This window comes from Schistocerca gregaria, chromosome 3 (assembly GCF_023897955.1).
Source record: "Schistocerca gregaria isolate iqSchGreg1 chromosome 3, iqSchGreg1.2, whole genome shotgun sequence".
Taxonomy (NCBI): domain Eukaryota; kingdom Metazoa; phylum Arthropoda; class Insecta; order Orthoptera; family Acrididae; genus Schistocerca; species Schistocerca gregaria.
Genome location: NC_064922.1, coordinates 788228626 through 788248017, shown reverse-complemented (window position 1 = coordinate 788248017; position 19392 = coordinate 788228626). Strand labels below are relative to the sequence as shown.

Genomic DNA, 19392 nt, shown 5'->3' with positions numbered 1-19392 from the left:
ACGTAAAAATCCTCTTACTTAAAAGTTTTTCGTAATTTCGTAACGTCATTCTAGAAAAAAATATACATTTTCAAAGTTGCAGCCTTAATCGCTCATGTCAGTCGTACCAACATACTCTGATTTTTTGTTACCTCACGACAATATAAGAAGGACAGTATGAGAAAAACTTATCTAGAATCCACTTGCACAGTACATTCGTAGATGTAGACGTATGAAAGTTACAAACAGGTAATATCTCTATCGCACAGAGGCACACGCTACTTGCTTTTAGGACTATGTAACTATTTCCTGCGTCACTAACGGTTAAAAAAGTAATAAATAAAACATTTTTTGCCGAGAAATGCTCAAATTTAAAAGAACAGTGTAGTCAAAGATCAAGTGAAATAGCAAGTCCACAATTTTTAGTGAATGCCATGTAGGACCAGGAGTAAACGGTAACCTGGTTACGGTTACACTCAAACAATTGAACCTCAGTAACCTTTGACAAGTAGACGAAAAGTTAGTGTTAACTTTTTATTCGTGGTGTTCAGTACAATCATCTCTGCCAACTAAGAGCAGTCAATATGGAAGATGTTTTGGAAAACTTTTAGAGAAAGATACCTAGTGACTACATTATTACACGTGACAAATTCACAGAGGTATGTTTTGAGTCAAGTACGAAATGTAGGACAAGAAACAGCAATTTCTAAAAGTATTATACAATAAACCATATGCCAGCAGTAACACTGTAGCTGTGAAATTTTGGAAACAACTGTTATACAATATGCACTGTATCTAGAGAGAGACTAGATTGCTATCATTGAGACGACAATGAACAAAGCAATTAGAAAATGAATTACTGTAGTTTTAGAACGTTGTGTCTCTAAGAGACTTCGGAGTAACCTGGAATACACTTGTATATTGTGCAGAACGGACTCATCTCTGCCATCCCTCAAATCACTGGCAGCGTCGGAGTTCTGTTCAGTGGCTGGCTTATCGACTACGTCCTCCGAAAAGGGTACATATCCAAGATCAACGGTCTTCGTATAGTAAACGGATTAGGTAAGTCACTTTGATGTTGCATTCAGTTTAATGATTTTCATGCGCCTACTTACTCAGTATTTCTTCACACTAGCCGTTCCTTGTGGATTGGGCATCTAAAACATACTGTCAGTCTTCTTTCCACCTTCTTCCTGACGTTATTCTGTGTCTTCACAGGGTCGGTATACTAATCTGGATTTGGCAATGTTAGTGTTAGAGGTTGGTTGTACGACCTTTCTGTCAACACCCATTCCGCCCTCCCCCCCCCAAATCACTCTTCCATCCTACACCTCTCCCCACTTGTCCCCTGGGTCAAAATTTTTATATGTCATACGTCTGCGTGGTAGGGGTAAAATACAGGAAGCGAAAGTCTATTTACAATTTGTACAGAAACCAGATTGCAGTTATAAGAGTCGAGGGGCATGAAAGGGAAGCAGTGGTTGGGAAGGGAGGGAGACAGGGTTGTAGGTATTAAAATCCATGGAGAAGAAATAAAAACTGAGGTTCGCCGATGACATTGTAATTATGTCAGAGACAGAAAAAAGACATAGAGAGCAGTTGAACGGAATGGACAGTGTCTTGAAAGGAGGGTATAAGATGAACATCAACAAAAGCAAAACGAGGATAATGGAATGTAGTCGAATTAAGTCGGGTGATACTGAGGGAATTAGGTAAGGAAATAAGACGCTTAAATTAGTAAAGGAGTTTTGCTATTTCGGGACCAAAATAACTGATGATGGTCGAAGTAGAGAAGATATAAAATGTATACTGGCAATGGCAAGGAAAGCGTTTCTGAAGAAGAGAAATTTGTTAACATCGAGTATAGATTTAAGTGCCAGGAAGTCGTTTCTGAAAGTATTTGTATGGACTGTAGCCATGCATGGAAGTGAGACATGAATGATAGATAGTTTGGACAGTAAGAGAATAGAAGCTTTCAAAATGTGGTGCTTCAGAAGAATGCTGAAGATTAGATGAGTAGATCCCATAACTAATGAGGAGGTATTGAATAGATTTGGGGAGAAGAGGAGTCTGTGGCAAAACTTGACAAGAAGAAGGAACCGGTTGGTAGGACATGTTCTGAGGCATCAAGGGATCACAAATTTAGTATTGGAGGGCAGCGTGGAGGGTAAAAATCGTAGGGAGACCATGAGATGAATACACTAAGCAGATTCAGAAGGATGTAGGTTGCAGTAAGTACTGGGAGATGAAGAAGCTTGCACAGGATAGAGTAGCATGCAGAGCTGCATCAAACCAGTCTCAGGACTGAAGAACACAACAACAACAACAACAACAACAACAACGTCTGCGTTTAGTGTTAACCCACGTGAAAATGAGTGAACGTTTTAGAAATGTTTGGGAATCGTGTAACTGAGACAGGACGTGGGTAACAATCCGGTATTCGCCTAGTCGGACGTGGAAAACTGTCTAAAAACCACATCCAAGCTGCCCGACACACCGGCCCTCGTCATTAACCAAATGTTCAAATGTGTGTGAAACCTTATTGGACTTAACTGCTAAGGTCATCAGTCCCTAAGCTTACACACTACTTAATCTAAATTATCCTAAGCACAGACACACACACCCATGCCCGAGGGAGGACTTGAACCTCCGCCGGGATCAGCCGCTCAGTCCAAAACTGTAGCGCCAAGACCGCTCGGCTAATCACGTGCGGCGTCATTAACCAGCCGGGCGTGTTCGATTCGGGGAAGGATCGGCCTATTGCATCCACAGCGCCAGATTTGCACCTGATGGCCAAAATTGGTTCTTTTTTTCCAGGATAATTCGGTTCCGCATTACCGCATTAGAATATCTTCCAAGTTTCGCTGCTACACGGTAATTACAGCGTGCACTGGACGTTTGAGAATAGTTGCACTTGCTGGACTAGCACTTCAGAAAAAATACACAGCACTTACGGCGCTATAGAAGGCACGATTTGTCGGTCCTGGTATCCAGATGCGACATCAGGCTGGATTTACACTTGCAATGACTTATCGGAACTCGGGGAGCGCCAACAGGAATGTGGAAACGAATCGCGCAATGTCTTGGAAAGGACAGTGAACGAGAGGCAAAGCTGTTCCTCTCTCCCCGACCTACCATTGGCAGTGATTGTGGGGCTGAGATTCTTCTGAGGTACCTACAGTAGCGCTGGTCAACTGAACCAACCAACTTGGTCGGTAGCTACAATTTTACAGTTCACCCAATACCCGGATCCTTCGTTGTTTAATTGGCCGACCAAAATATACATCACTAGTTGGATTTCATACATTGGGACCGAATATGTGTCAGGAAAATCATGCTTTTTCGCAGGGGCCTTTAGCAACAGCCTTAGGGCGGTTTCGTGAACGAACCTTCACAATAGAGTATGCAGTTTTTGTCAAACTTCCTTGCAGATTTGGAAAGGTACTGGTACAAATGAAGTGTGAGTGGCTATTCGATCCATCGTAGATACCTCTGTCCCTATGAGCATTATCGCAAGGTCCGGTTCCGCTTCGGCACACAGTTATAGTGTGGACCAAAATTTCAAAACTAGCTCACTGCAGAATGGAAGCTAAATTCTAGTTTTCCTAGAAGGTTATTCACAAACCACAGTTTTATGCAGTCTTGAATGTTTGATGAAACAAAGTATAAGCAGACTGATAACAAAAGTATCCGGACACCTGACTGAAAATGAATTACAAGTTCGTGGCGCCCTCCATCGGTAATGCTGGAATTCAATATGGTGTTGGCTCACCGATAGCCTGGATGACAGCTTCCACTCTCGCAGGCATACGTTTAAACAGGTGCTGGAAGTTTTCTTGGGGAATGGCAGCCCATTCTTCTCGGAGTGCTGCGCTGAGGAGAGATATCGATGTTTTTCGGTGAGGCCTGGCATGATTTCGACGTTCCAAAACATCTCAGAGGTATTCTGTAGGATTCAGACCAGGACTCAGTGCAGGCCACTCCATTGCAGGGATGTTATTGTCGTGTAACCATTCCACCACAGGCCGTGCATTATGAACAGATGCTCGATCGTGTTGAAAGGTGCAGTCGGCATCCCCGAATTTCTGTTCAACAGTGGGAAGAAAGATCGTGCTTAAAACGTCAATGTAGGCCGGTACTGTGATAGTGCCACGCAAAACAGCAAGTGGTGCAAGCCCCTCCATTAAAAACACGACCACATCATAACACTACCTCCTCCGAATTTTACTGTTGGCACTACACACGCTGGCAGATGACGTTCACCGGGCATTCGCCATACCTACACCCTGCCATCGGATCGCCACATTGTCTACCGTGATTCGTCACTGCACTGTTCAATCGTCCAGTGTTTACGCTCTTTATACCAAGCAAGGCGTCGTTTGGCGTTTACCAGCGTGATGTGTGGTTTTTGAGCAGCCGCTCGACCATGACATCCAAGTTATGTCACCACCCGCATAACTGCCAAAGTACTTGCAGTGGATCCTGATGCAGTTTGGAATTCCTATCTGATGCTCTGGATGGATGTCAGCCTATACACATTACGACCCTCTTCAACTGTCAGCGGTCTCTGTCAATCAACAGACGAGGTACGCTTTTGTGCTGTACGTGTCCCTTCACGTTTCCGCTTCACTACCACATCGGAAACAGTGGAGGTAGGGATATCTGGCAGTGTGTAAATCTCGCGTACAGACGTGTGACACAAGTGAAACCCAATCACCTGACCACGTTCGAAGTCTGAGTTCCGAGGAGGGCCCCATTCTGCTCTCTCACGATGTCTAACGAGTACTGAGGTCGCTGATATGGAGTACCTGACAGTAGGTGGCATCACAATGCACCTAATGCGAAAACCGTATGTTTTTGTGGGTGTCCGGATACTTTTGATCACATAGCGAAGACACTGATAGAGAACTGTCACATTTCACCTCTGTGAGTGAGCTGGGAGCCAGGCGTGACTGCCGTGTTGACGCACAGGTACGCTGGTGCCCGCGGCGACGTTCCTGGTGGTGTCGGCGGTCGGCTGCAACACGGCCGTCATCATCGCGCTGCTCGCCATCAACGGCTTCTGCATCTCCACCAACGCCGCCGGCCCCTCCATGAGCATGTCGGCCATCGCGCCCAACTATGCGGGGACCATCGTCGGGATCGTCAACATGTTCGCCAACTTAACGGGAATCGCAGTACCGTACGTCGTCGGCGCCTTCACCAACGCCAATGTAAGTTGCTCGATCTCCAGAGTCTTAATGCAAGTGCTTATAAATTAGCTGTGTATTCCTAGTTATCGAGTATGAATAAAATGAATGAAGTAGTAGATGTCAAAATCGTAAAGAATGGATATAAATACAAAAATGTAGAGTTACGTAAATTGCGTATAGATCACTGCTGCTATTGCGAAATGCAGTATTTGTGACTGTTCACAGCAGAAGGACTGACGCAGCATATAGAAAAGTCAAAACAACATTTGATGAAATTAAAAGCAAGGGTGGTAACATTGATATTGCAATGGTAATTACACTGTTAGATGCAGAGGGGAGAGCAGATAGATGGAAACAGTACACTGAAGGCCTCTGTGAGAGGGGAAGACTTGTCTCATAACGTGATGGACGAAGAAACACGAGTCCATAGAGAAGAAAAGGAGATCCAGTATTAGAATCAGAATTGAAAAGAGCTTTGCAAGACTATAGATCGAATAAGGCAGTAGGGATTGATAACATTCTACGGGAGTTCCTAAAATGATTGGGTGAAGGGTAAAAAAGATGCAATCGCCATCCTCGAATTGCTCATCGACAGTGGGAAACAAGAAGGTGCTTAAAACATCAATGTAGGTCTGTGCTGTGATAGTGCCGTGCAAAACAACAAGTGGTGCAAGCTCCCCCCACGAAAAACACGAACACACCATAATACCACCTTCTCCGAATTTTACTGTTGGCGCTACACTCGCTGGCGGTGTTGTAAACAATGTATGAGTCTGGCGATATACCGTCTCACAGCCGTGCAGGATAGCCGAGAGGTCAAGGCGCTGCAGTCATGGACATTTGAACATTTTGAACCATCTCACATCCGGAAAAACATCATCCACAGAATTCCGAAGACAGCAAGAGCCGACAAGTGCGAGGACAGCTCATGCATCCGAGTTGATTACAAGAATAATGTACAGGAATGGAAACGAAAATTGAGGATCTGTTGGACGGTGGTCAGTTTGCCTTTAGGAAAGGTAAAGACAGCAGAGAGACAATCCTGACGCTACGGTGGATCAAGACTGAAGAAAAATCAAGACACGGTCGTAGGATTTGTCGACCTGTAAAAAGGTTTTCGAAATTCTGAGAAAAACAGCGATAAGCTATTGGGAGAGACGGATAGGAAAAATTTGAGTGGGAACCAAGAACGAAGTGCTTGGATTGAAAAGAGTGTAACACAAGGATGTAATCGTTCGCCACAACTGTTCGATCTGTACATCGAAGAAGCAATGAAAGTAATAAAATGTAGCAGAAATGAGAAATCCTGAGAAACTTAACATCACAACTGGTGATCGCGAAATAGATGAAGTTAAAAAATTCTGCTACATAGGCAGCAAAATAACCCATGACGGACAGAGCAAGGAGGACATCAAAAGCAGACTAGCACTGACAAAAACGGCATTCCTGGCCAAGAGAATTCCACTAGTATCATAAGCCTTAACTTGAGGTAGAAATTCCTAAGAATGTACGTTTGGAGCACAGTGTTTTGTGGCAGGGAAACACAGACGATGGCAAAGCAGGAAAATAAGAGAATCGAAGAATTTGAAATGTGGTGCTACAGAAGAATGTTGAAAATTAGGTGGATTGTTAAGGAATGAGATTCTCCGGAGAATCGGCGAGGACAGGATGGAAGGACATCTGTTAAGACATCCCAGAGTAACCTCCATGGTGTCAGAATACATCCAATTGAGGACGCAGTTTGCAGTTACTACTCTGAGATGAAGAGGTTGGCACAGGAGAGGAATTCGTGGTGGGCCGTTTCAACCCAGTCAGAAAACTGTTGACTCAAAAAAATTGATGCACCCAGAATTTCTTCTTAACTTTCGTCGTTTTTCTTCTTTTATTCAATAAAAAAAGTAAAATCATATTTAACAAATTGTATGGTGCCGCGTGCTGCCCGACTGTGGGCTTTTGCATCCCGCGACGTAAACGTGGTATTTTCTGATCACAGATATTTTAGTCGTGTCTTTTCCAACGGTCAAAGCAAGCCGAAATAATGGGGGAGGCTCTGGTCGGAAATATCACGGTGCAAAGCTGATTGCCATGGCGCAGTAAGATGCGACGACTGCTTCCATTGTGACTTTATGGTACATATATGGACATAAGGCATTGCTAGCGAGACGTCAGGTATGAGCGACGCTATTGCCCAGCACTTGACGAGAAATTTAGGCTGCAATCAAAAGATGCGGCCATTTATGTCACATATATTGATACTCGCAAACTCAGTCATCAGAACATATAGGTTACTTTCCGTTGATCCAGACTCATGAGATTTGCAAAGAAGGAATGTTTCACAGTACAGGTAAAGGAAATTGTTAATTTGTAGTTATATCACCGGAAAAATATTACTTTTTGTCATTTGATATCCGCCTTCAACATGAAATTAAAACATTCTCGAATGTCTTGGAATCCCTGAGACTGATAGCTTGCTAGTATAAAAGTCGATAACTGGCAAACTTCGTCAATATCCTCGATTCCCGAAATGGATGAACTGTCTACGTACGTGAGTCCTAATCGCACCTGACCAGCTTTTTGACCGATGTGCTAAATTTTATGAGAATAACGCTCCAGATTAGGAGGGGGTAACTTGATCATTAATGTGCTTATTACGTACTGTTGCATGATTGTGTTATTATATGTCTTATTCTAATACGAGGCGTGTTTTTCAAGTAAGTGCCGTTTTGAAATTTAAAAAAAAAGACGTGCTAAGATATCCCAATAATTTTATTTTTACATGAAAGCCTGTACCTCAATCTACGTACTGACGCCATTCCAGTCTGATTCTTCCTTGTTTACGTTGTGTACTGAGTGTTTAAGATGACTCCGATAATCGTGCTTCGCCGACTGTGAACTACGGGCTGTTATAAGATTCCTTAGTGGTAAAGGCCTAAAAGCGATCGATATTCATCGTGAGATCTGTGCAGTTTACGGAGAAAATATTATGAGTGATGGAATGGTAAGGAAGTGGGTGAGAGCATATAAAGATGGCCGCAGAAATGTGCATGATGAACAACGGAGTGGGCGTCCTTCGGTCGTTAATGAAACCTTGGTGCAGGAAGTGGACAATAAGGTGAGAGAAAACATACGCTTTACGATTTCCTTCATGCGGGATGACTTTCCTAATGTTTCTCGTAGTGTGACCGAGCACTTGAATTACCGAAATTGTGCGCACGTTGGGCACCGAAAATGTTGACCCATGTGCACAAAACCAAACGTTTAGACAGTGCACTGACTTTCCTTGAGAGGTACCACAACGACGGTGGTGATTTCTTAAGCCAAATTGTTACCGGCGAAGAAACATGGGTGGCCTACGTCACACCAGAATCAAAGCAACAATCCACGGAAGTTGAGCAAGGGCATCGTTTTGCTGCAACACAATGCCCGTCCGCATGTGGCGAATGAGGCCAAAGATCTCATCACATCTTTTCAATGGGAAACTGTAGATCATTCTCCGTACAGCCCCGATCTTGCGCCCAGTGACTACCATATGTTCCTGCACTTAAAGAAACACCTGGGCGGTCAGCGTCTTCAAGACGATGACGAAGTCAAAACAGTGGTGATGCAGTGGTTAACAAGTCAGGCGGCAGACTTCTACGAGAAGGGTATCCAAAAACTGGTACAACGTTACGACAAGTGCCTCAATATTGACGGGAATTATGTAGAAAAGTAGATTAAAATTATTGAGCTATCTTAGCACCTCTTTTTTTAATTTCAAAACGGTGTTTACTTAAAAAACACGCCTCGTAGCACCTGATAATGGTTATGCTGTTCAAGCTTAGAGTAAAAATTATAGGTAAATTATGCCGCTGTAGAAAGGTAAAGACAATCTATGAGTGTTAGTGATTTAATATTAATAAATTAGTGAGTCGAAATGCTGCAGAAACTGCCACACAGCCGATGTTCTTCCGATGTCCGCAGCAAACGCGGTGGGCGTGGAACTCTGTGTTCTACGTGACGGCGGCGCTCGCTGCCGTGAACTACACCGTCTACGCCGTCTTCACCAGCTCCGATGTCCAGCCTTGGAATGAGCCACCCCCAGGTGAGTAGCTGCCTCACGAGCTCAGTGGCCGAGCAACACGAAATATCTGTCGTTTCGAAAAGGACATAGCTACCAACGTTCTCTGTATCTAATCAGTAATGCCACGGTATTTCTTTGTCGACAAAACAGACGAATCTCGCGATAGCCATCAGTGAAAAATGTCTACGAACGTAAATAACACGGTGAGACAGCCAGATTGTCAACCATTAATACGAAAAGCGTTCATGAAGTAATGCAACACATTTATTCTCTCAGCCAATTTCAGTTTAACAAATGCGGAATAGTTATGTGGGGCATCGTGGAATATTCCCGCTTCAGCTGCTAAAGGTTCACGAACTTCAAATAGGTGATGGCAGTATACGTAGCCTTCAAGATGGCGCCTGTGACGGAGATGTGTTCCAAGCATAGAGCTGTCATACAGTTTCTTTTGGCGCAACACGAGAGCATCGCAGATATTCGTAGGCGCTTGCAGAATGCCTACGGAGACCTGGCAGTGAACAAAGAGCACTGTCCGGTCTCCCGGTCGCACACAACTGTGGCTCGAGCAGTGTTAGAACTTTCGGACACTCTCAATGGATCACAATCAAATACCTCGCTGCTCAACTGGATGTCTCAGTTGGTAGTGATGACATACTCGTCAACCAGTTGGGGTTCTCAAAAGTACATGCCCAAAGGGTTTTTCGCCGTCTAACAGAAGATCATAGAGAGCAACGAAGGATCATCTGTGCGGAGTAGCTTGCGCGTTACAGGGCTAATATTGAATATTTTTTGTCGATCACCCTCACTGGCGACTGAATCATGACTTCATCATTTTGAAGCGGAAATAAAACGGCAATCCATGGAGTGGCGCCACACCACATCTCCTTGAAGAAAAAGTTCAAAGCGGCACCCTTAGCCGGTAAAGTCATGCCGACCGTCTTCTGGGACTCTCAAGGGACTGTTCTATTTGATGACCTCCCTCATGTTGCAACGACCAGTCATGAAGTGTACTGTACTACCCTTACGGAACTGAAGAAACGACTTCAGCATGTTCGTCGCCACAAAAATGTAATCAAACATCTTCTCCGTAGCAGCGGAGGCCCCACACAAGTCTGCCCACCCGAAAGCAGCTCATAAAACTTCATTGGACTTGTCTTCCTTCTCCAGCCTACAGTCCGGACATCGCACCTTCCGACTTCCATCTCTTTGGCCCTATTAAGGATGCACTCTGCGGCAGGCAATACATGAGTGATGGGGAGGTTACTGATGCAGCAAGACGTTCTCTCTGGCGTCGACTAGTAATGTGATACCGTGCGGGCATAAAGGCTCACCTAGTAAGGTGGCGTAAGGCCGTCGCATTGAACTGAAATTATGTTGAAGAAATGGGGTTTTGTAGCCAAAAGAATGGGGAATAATATGGCGTATTGAAATCCTGACGGAGACCAACCTGCAAAAAAAAAAAAAAAAAAAAAAAGCATGCTGCATTACTTATTAAACGCTTCTCGTAAAACAACAAGCCATAAGGAAGCTCATTTCTACTAGCCACTGTTTATTGCACTTTGCAGTGTCCGTGGAACATATTCGCTTCTATAAAAGGGGTTAAATTATCAGAAATATTTCTATTATTAACAGATTATTAACACGTTATCAATGTGGATTAATAGCTGATGGCAATGCCAAGAGTCTTGAAAAGAGGCTACAAGGTGAATATCAAAAAGATAAACCAAGGGTAATGGAATGCAGTCTAACTAAATTAGCGAGAGAATTAGATTCGGGTACGAGACACTAAAAGTATGAGACGAGTTTTCTTATGTGGGCAGCAAAATACTAAGGGTGGCGAAGCAGAATGGATAAAAAAAAATGCAACTGGCAATAGCAAGGAATGTGTTTCTGAAAAAGAAAAAAAAGTCCACATCGAATGAAAATTTAATTGTTATGAAGGATTTTCAGAAGGTATTTTTCTGGAGTGTATCATTCTACGGAAATAAAACGTGGATAATAAACAATTCCGAAAAAAGGCAATAGGAGCTTTAGAAATGTGGCGCTACAACAGAATGTTGAAGATCAGATGAGTAGAACGGATAAGTGATAATGAGATACGGAAAAGAGTCGGAAAAAAAGAATTTATTACAAAATTTGTATGAAAGACTGGATCGAGTGATCCAAGGAAACGTCAGTTTGATAATGGTTGAGGGGGGGATGTGGGTGGGGGGGGGGGGAGAAGGGGGAATGAGTGTGTGTGTGTGTGTGTGTGTGTGTGTTTTTTTTTTGGGGGGGGGGGGGGTAAATTGGAGGCCAAGGATTGAATAAGTCGCGTTGAGCTGGATGTAATCTGTAATAATTATGCAGAGATGAAGAGCAGTGCACTGAACAGACTAGCGAGGATACCGATATTTGCAATCAGTCTTCGGACTGAAGGCCACAACATGCAATAACAAGGATGAAAATGTAACGTTCTTCCACATTCATGCGACTTTATCCTTACAAAGGTCGGCCTTTGTCATTTTGTTGTCCTCTTATAATGGTGTCAGGCGTGCTACTGGAGCTTCCTATACATTCACTAATGAAATAATTAATAAATCATCGCAATATGACAAGAGTAGTAGCTTATACTGTTACGACGTTCATTAACATTACTTAAAAGGGGGCCTATTTGTAGCCATAAAAATCTCTGATGATTTTTCAAAATGATGTAAAATGTACTTGAGTAAGAAAAGTAAAATTTAAATCTACCGCGAATTTATATCGTCTGGAAAATTTCTTTCTATTGACGAATATTTAACTAAACACTGGCGCATGCACAGTGTAGTATAGAGATAAACTTACATTGCTCTCGTGTTAGTGTTATTTGTTATGTAAATTGTGGACAAGATGATAATATTGATTTATATTATATGTAACTGACCTTAGTGTTTAGTAAAAATGGTTAGCATGTAGACACACCAGAAACAAGTCAGGTATGCATACTTTGTAAATTGACTCAGGTCACAGCATTTAATTATAAGTCAGGGCATGCAACCAACTACCTAACTGCATGACAATATGTATGTATACATTACTTATACAGCCGTTTAAGATATTGTGACATTAAAGACGTATCGTATATTTTTACTTAAATCTATGTCTTATGAGATTATTTTCTCAAAGATATTATTTATGGATCCCAGGTTATAATCGCAGATCTCTGTTTCGGAGCTTGTTGTCTATGTATAACAGGAAATAGCATTTCCTACTACCTTCAATGATTTACACCCTTCATTTCTTTAGTATCCTACTTCGTGGTGATGCACGACTTGGTAAAGACTTATCATGGACCTCTTCAGTGAAATACTAACAGTTCATTGAGATAAAATGATAATTCCGTGTGGTACAATGACCTGGTGTAAGTCTTTAGACTGGACGCCGCTTTGACCACTTTCTTGTCCGTAACCAACCTCAGTAACCCTTCCGAGAAAAGGAGACATACAGATTAGTGTGGAATACGAACCACGGTTGTTCCTTGCGAATCTTCATATCGTTGCGTGATGAAGACTAAGTTAACGGTGGTCAGAAGCATTCTGTGGTCCTACCGCCATTCGATCACTTTCTCTTTCGGTTTCCAGGCTAGTGAGTACCACTAGACCAAACGGGCCGACTATTCAAATATCAGCGACCTAGCCCCGCCCCCCCCCCCCCCAAACCCCCAAAAAAGAAAAAAAAATGTTCAATTGTCTGTGAATTCCTAAGGGACCAAAGTGCTTAGGTCATCGGTCCCTAGACTTACACACTGCTTATGCTAAGAACGACACACACACCCATGCCCGAGGGAGCACTCGAACCACAGGCGGGACGGGCCCACAACTTTTGAAGTTAGAAGTTAGCCAGACGGCTGCACATAAGCTGTATTTTTCTGATGCTACGTTTGGAACATTTAATATTGGAAATTATAAAGAGTAGGAGTTGAATTTCTATCTTCAAGTGAATCGAATAGACTAACTTCCTGGTTGTAACTACTGAGCTCGTATGAGCTGCCTTTAGGTGAACTACCAGAGATGTACGTCTTTAGTTTCACTTATGCCTACAGTGATTGGACGGTTAAAGGAAACAGGGAAAGGTTTAAGATATTATAAAGGCTTCATCGATCGTGATTATGCCCTTTTAGTAACATGACACTAGGAATTCGTCTATGTAGAAGGCTTTGCAGGCATCGAGAGCCACATGTGCGCCTGACGATGCTTCTTCCGGCAACCCACCTTACTGCAGTGGCACGCGCTGTAGTCGGCTCAACTGGCGTTTCAACTCCCATTTTACGTGAGACGATACAAGCAACTGATGAGCCCTCCAGCTCAGTCCACATTTGCTCTGTACTTAACAACTTGTGTAACATTTCTTCTTCTTTGCCCAACCTATATTAAACAGCACTAATAACAAGTTTGTTTGCGTGACCATCATCCACAGTAAGTACATAATTTCGTTTCACAAATTTAAACTTCTTTATCTACAGTGTACTTTACTTGCTCCCGACACCTAAAACTTTCAACCAATCTCTGGCAGCTATTACATCGACATTCAACTTTCTGCCCCCATCCCGACGAAGCACAGCCCAATCCCAATAATATCTAGAAAGAAAAAGCCTTTCCGTACACACATCACACTCTCTCTTTCTCTCTCTTTAACACACTCAAACACACACACACACACACACACACACACACACACACACACACACGACGAAGCACAGCCCAATCCCAATAATATCTAGAAAGAAAAAGCCTTTCCGTACACACATCACACTCTCTCTTTCTCTCTCTTTAACACACTCAAACACACACACACACACACACACACACACACACACACACACAGACGCATTCACGTACGCGCGCACACGCATACACGGATAGAAAGAGAAGGAATGAACAGTCATTAGATTCCATCATATACACTGTGCAACAGAATTAAAGGGTCGCTTTTTCGAAGTACTATAATTCTCTCCCTTTCGACGTAGAAGTTTGAAATTTGGCTCAGAGGTGCCTACAATCTTTCTCTATTGTTTTGCAAAAGCGTGGCACCCTGTGACATCATCCTGTGCCTCGACGACGCTTGAAACGATAAGGTCTCGACGCAAGCGAAAAAAAGGCCAGAGCTCAAAAGTTCATGTGACGCGCGAAGTGGGTCATTGCTGTCGCGTTAGCACCAATTTCACCACAATTTTGACCGACATCGCCGTGAACGTGTCACATGATGGGAAGGTCGTCACACCCCTCACCACTTATTTTGCGCCTCTGTGACGGAGGTCAGAACTGCGATGCTCAGTGCTGGAATCATGCGGTTTTTTATTAGTGGCCGACGGAAACATTTCGGACACACTGCCGCTCAAAAAAATGGTTCAATTGGCTCTGAGCACTATGGGACTTAACATCTGTGGTCATCAGTCCCCTAGAATTTAGAACTACTTAAACCTAACTAACTTAAGGACATCTCACACATCCATGCCCGAGGTAGGATTCGAACCAACGACCGTAGCGGTCACGCGGCGCCAGACAGAAGCGCCTAGAACCGCTCGGCCACAACTGCCGGTACTGCCGCTCAGAATCGACACGAAAAGGCCCCAGGGTGTGGCATAACGGGAGTCAATGAAATTACCCCTTTCCTTGGTACGTTGATTCCCACACATTTCGAGGTCGAGGCGTTAATGAAGGGGTGGATGGGGCTCAGAGGGGCTGTGACGACTTTCTCGTAGTGTGACGTGCCCACTGTGACGTTGGGTAAAATTGAGGTCAAATTTGGTGTGAGTTTGGCATCATCAGCTCACGTTGAACTTTTGAGGCCTGGCCTCCTCGCATGTATCAAGACGTTGATGTCTGAAGCGTCGTCGAGGCCGAATGTGGTGTCACAGGGAGCCATGTATTTGCACCATTACAGACAGAGGTTGTAGTTTGTGCCAAATCACAAATTTATGCGTCGCAGTAGGGGATAACTAAGGGGTTTCGAAAGAGTGATCTTTTAATTTCGCCGCACAGTATACTTCGTTATATTGGAAAGACTTACGGAAACAAATCAAATAAAAAGAGAGACATCAGAGACTTCAGAAAACATCGCTCTTGTGCAACGCAGCTAGCTCTTTATTCGCACGAAGTAATGGCCGCTATCGACAGGGGATCTCAAGTTGATTCCGTATTTCTAGATTTCCGGAAAGCTTTTGACACCGTTCCTCACAAGCGACTTCTAATCAAGCTGCGGAGCTATGGGGTATCGTCTCAGTTTTGCGACTGGATTCGTGATTTCCTGTCAGGAAGGTCGCAGTTCGTAGTAATAGACGGCAAATCATCGAGTAAAACTGAAGTGACATCAGGTGTTCCCCAGGGAAGCGTCCTGGGACCTCTACTGTTCCTGATCTATATAAATGACCTGGGTGACAATCTGAGCAGTTCTCTTAGACTGTTCGCAGATGATGCTGTAATTTACCGTCTAGTAAGGTCATCCGAAGACCAGTATCAGTTGCAAAGCGATTTAGAAAAGATTGCTGTATGGTGTGTCAGGTGGCAGTTGACGCTAAATAACGAAAAGTGTGAGATGATCCACATGAGTTCCAAAATAAATCCGTTGGAATTCGATTACTCGATAAATAGTACAATTCTCAAGGCTGTCAATTCAAATAAGTACATGGGTGTTAAAATTACGAACAACTTCAGTTGGAAGGACCACATAGATAATATTGTCGGGAAGGCGAGCCAAAGGTTGCGTTTCATTGGAAGGACACTTAGAAGATGCAACAAGTCCACTAAAGAGACAGCTTACACTACACTCGTTCGTCCTCTGTTAGAATATTGCTGCGCGGTGTGGGATCCTTACCAGGTGGGATTGACGGAGGACATCGAAAGGGTGCAAAAAAGGGCAGCTCGTTTTGTATTATCATGTTATAGGGGAGAGAGTGTGGCAGATATGATACACTAGTTGGGATGGAAGTCATTAAAGCATAGACGTTTTTCGTCGCGGCGAGACCTTTTTACGAAATTTCAGTCACCAACTTTCTCTTCCGAATGCGAAAATATTTTGTTGAGCCCAACCTACATACGTAGGAATGATCATCAAAATAATATAACAGAAATCAGAGCTCGAACAGAAAGGTTTAGGTGTTAGTTTTTCCCGCTCGCTGTTCGGGAGTGGAATAGTAGAGAGATAGTATGATTGTGGTTCGATGAACTCTCTGCTAAGCACTTAAATGTGAATTGCAGAGTAGTCATGTAGATGTAGATGTAGAAGTGAACACACAGTTAAGAGGACGAGTCACATATCTCGTTAGAAAATCTGCAGGTAGTGCAAGACTAATAGTTGTGTTCCAGAACAATGAGCTTACAAAACATAGAAACTGCGAAAAAAAAAGAACGCAGTGCAAGAGGTAGTTCGGCACACGGTTAAACTGCTAGGAAGTTTCGAATCAGCACACAATCCGCAACAATATGCTAGTTTCGTTTGGAAAGTAAAGCTGCGTCTCAGCTTTTCAGAAATGATCGTCAGACTATATACTACAACTTCTTTCTCAGTTCTGCACGTCACGTTTCACTCGCTTACTATTGTTTCATACATCCGACTTCGTATTTTACAAGACAGAATTCCTACATTATTTAAAAATAGTCCTCTCAGACATCGCAACAATATTTTGAAGTATATAGAGGTCGCCAAACACTGAAATCGAATAATCCAATCATTTACTCATATATAGTCAAGAATTCTGACGGAAATTCACAGATGCGACGCTGGCGATCTTCAGTGTTATATGTGCGCCGCGACACTTTCGGGGTGTGCCCAGCAATCGTTGCATGGGAAACAATTGCATGTGATTCAGAGTACGTGTTCATGGTTCGTGGTGGTGTGTGCATGTTACTACTATTACATCTATTTCGACACCTATACGCCTCAAGCCACCGCATCGTGTGTGGCAGAGGATACTTTGTGCACCACTGCGATTTCCCACCTTCCTCTTCCAGCCACGAATGGTGCGTAGGGAAAACGATAGTTGGGAAGCCTCCGAAGGTTCAGAATCTCTCTGATCTTGCCTTCATGGTCTGTTAACAAAATACACGTAGGAAGAAGTAATATGTCGGTTGGCTCTTCTAAGGAAAGTACGTTCTCGGTAATTTAACAGTAAGCTCCGCCAAGACGCACAATGATTATTTTGTAACTTCTGCTACTACAATTGCGTGAGCGTCTTTATGATGCATTCGCACTTAGTAAACAAATCCGTGGCGGAATGCGCTGCTCTTCTTTCGTTCTTCTGTATTTTATGCGTCAATCTACTCTTTCTAGATATGAGTCACAGACTGACGATTAGTTCTCAAGTATCGGTCGAACGAGGATTTTGAGAGCCACCTCTTTTGTGTGCGGATTATACTTCCCAAGTATTCTTGCAAAGAATGTCATTCTGGCATGTGCTTTTTCTAAGAATATTTTTATGTCGTCGTTTCACTTTAAATTGTTCCCTACTCGTACTCCCAGATATTTAATGGATGCGAATGCTTTCAGTGGCTATTTGGCAACAGTGTAGTCACACAATAACGGCTGTCAATGCTTTTTATAGGCAATATGTTACATTTGTTTATACTGATAGACCACTGCCAATCCGTACAACAAGCGTCGGGTACTCTGCTAGTCTTCCTGCATTTTCTAGCGGTACTACTTCTCTATATACAACAGCAACAGCCTCATGGAGCGTCTGAAGTTACCTAGCGGGTCATTTATACCAAATCGTGGTGAAAAGTAATGCTTCCGAATGTTTTATGTAAAACCTCATAAAGATTTTTAAATAACAGAAACGTTTAACATTGTGTATCTTACGTAAGTCTGCAGGCTTTCGTGGCCTTATCACTGAAGTTAAAATCTTCTGGGTTATTAGGCCGCGTCTTGTGTCTTCTAAAATGTTCGACGTTTCCTCTGCTGGGATCTTCCTCAGGATTTTCTGGTGTCCACTAGTGCTAGAACACTGTCAGAGACGAGTGTCGCGTCCACTTATAAAGGGGGAGTTTTCTGGCGTTCGTGCTGGAGAAGTGATAGAATTGCTTAAAATTCATATGATTACCATTGGTGGGACGTAGTCATAGGCTAATATTCCCGCTTGGTAGCTGATCTCCTGTGGATACCATGACGCGGCCTAATAACCCAGAAGATTTTCACTTCATTCTACATCTTTATTCCTCGTGCCCACACACTTATTTCTTAACATAGTCACCAATGAGAGGAACACATTTGTCACAACGAGAGACCAGTTTATGAATACGTTCGCTGTAGAATGTTTGACTTTGTTGACGGAGCCACAATGTCACCTCTCCTTGCGCCGCTTCATAACTATCAAAATTAAGTCGCAGAAAGTGTTCTTTAAGTTTTCGAAACATGAAAGTCGGATGGGACCCAGTAGGGACTGTACGGAGAATGATCAATGACAGGACACGCAAGGCGTCGGATTGCTGTAGATATTGCAGCACTGGAGTATGGTCTGGCTTTGTTATGCTGAAGGAGATGGTGCTCCGTGAATGGAATAACTTTTAGAGTTCGTGCTTTCAGTGATCTGAGATTTCCTAACGTGTGACCATAGTTACATTACACACCACCATGTTACATGCTACAATACGGAGCCATCTAGCGGCGAAGGGTTGCCACTTCCGCCAGTGAATCGGGAAGGTCGACTGAATAATATGCATGACATGTAGTACCTCGATCCGTATTGCGAACAGAATAAAAAGTTCGGAGGTATTTTTTCACCGCGCTCTCCTACATGCATTGACCATCAGAACACAATGGCCACTGGTCTAATTGCCGGCATGTCCATCTCTGACACGGATAACAGCGGCGACGCGTCGTGGCATGGAAGCAATGTGGGCTTGGTAGGTCGCTGGAGGAAGACGAAACCACACCTGCACACACAAGTCGCCTAATTGCAGTAAATTTGGGAGAGGGGGGACAATTAGCTTTGAGCTATGTTGAATCACATCCCAGATGTATTCGATCGGGCTCAGTCTGGCGAGTTGTGGGCCAGCACATCAAATGGAACTCACCAATGTTTTCTCGAACTACTCCATCACACGCCTGGACTCATGACATGGCGCATTATCTTGTTGGAAAATGGCACAACAGTACGATACCCCTTGGCCATCATGGTGCCTTGCACGAGTTCCATTGGACCCA

The 19392-nt window shown here is 43.5% G+C and overlaps 1 protein-coding gene across 1 annotated transcript in view; it reads left to right on the top strand.

Moving 5' to 3' along the window:
- Nucleotides 1-19392, top strand: part of LOC126354242 (sialin-like) — a 105880-nt gene that overhangs the window by 79388 nt on the left and 7100 nt on the right. Inside the window, exons 7-9 of the mRNA XM_050003744.1 lie at nucleotides 909-1041; nucleotides 4951-5192; nucleotides 9132-9252. Coding sequence (XP_049859701.1) covers nucleotides 909-1041; nucleotides 4951-5192; nucleotides 9132-9252 — 496 coding nt within the window. The remainder of the gene's footprint in view (nucleotides 1-908; nucleotides 1042-4950; nucleotides 5193-9131; nucleotides 9253-19392) is intronic.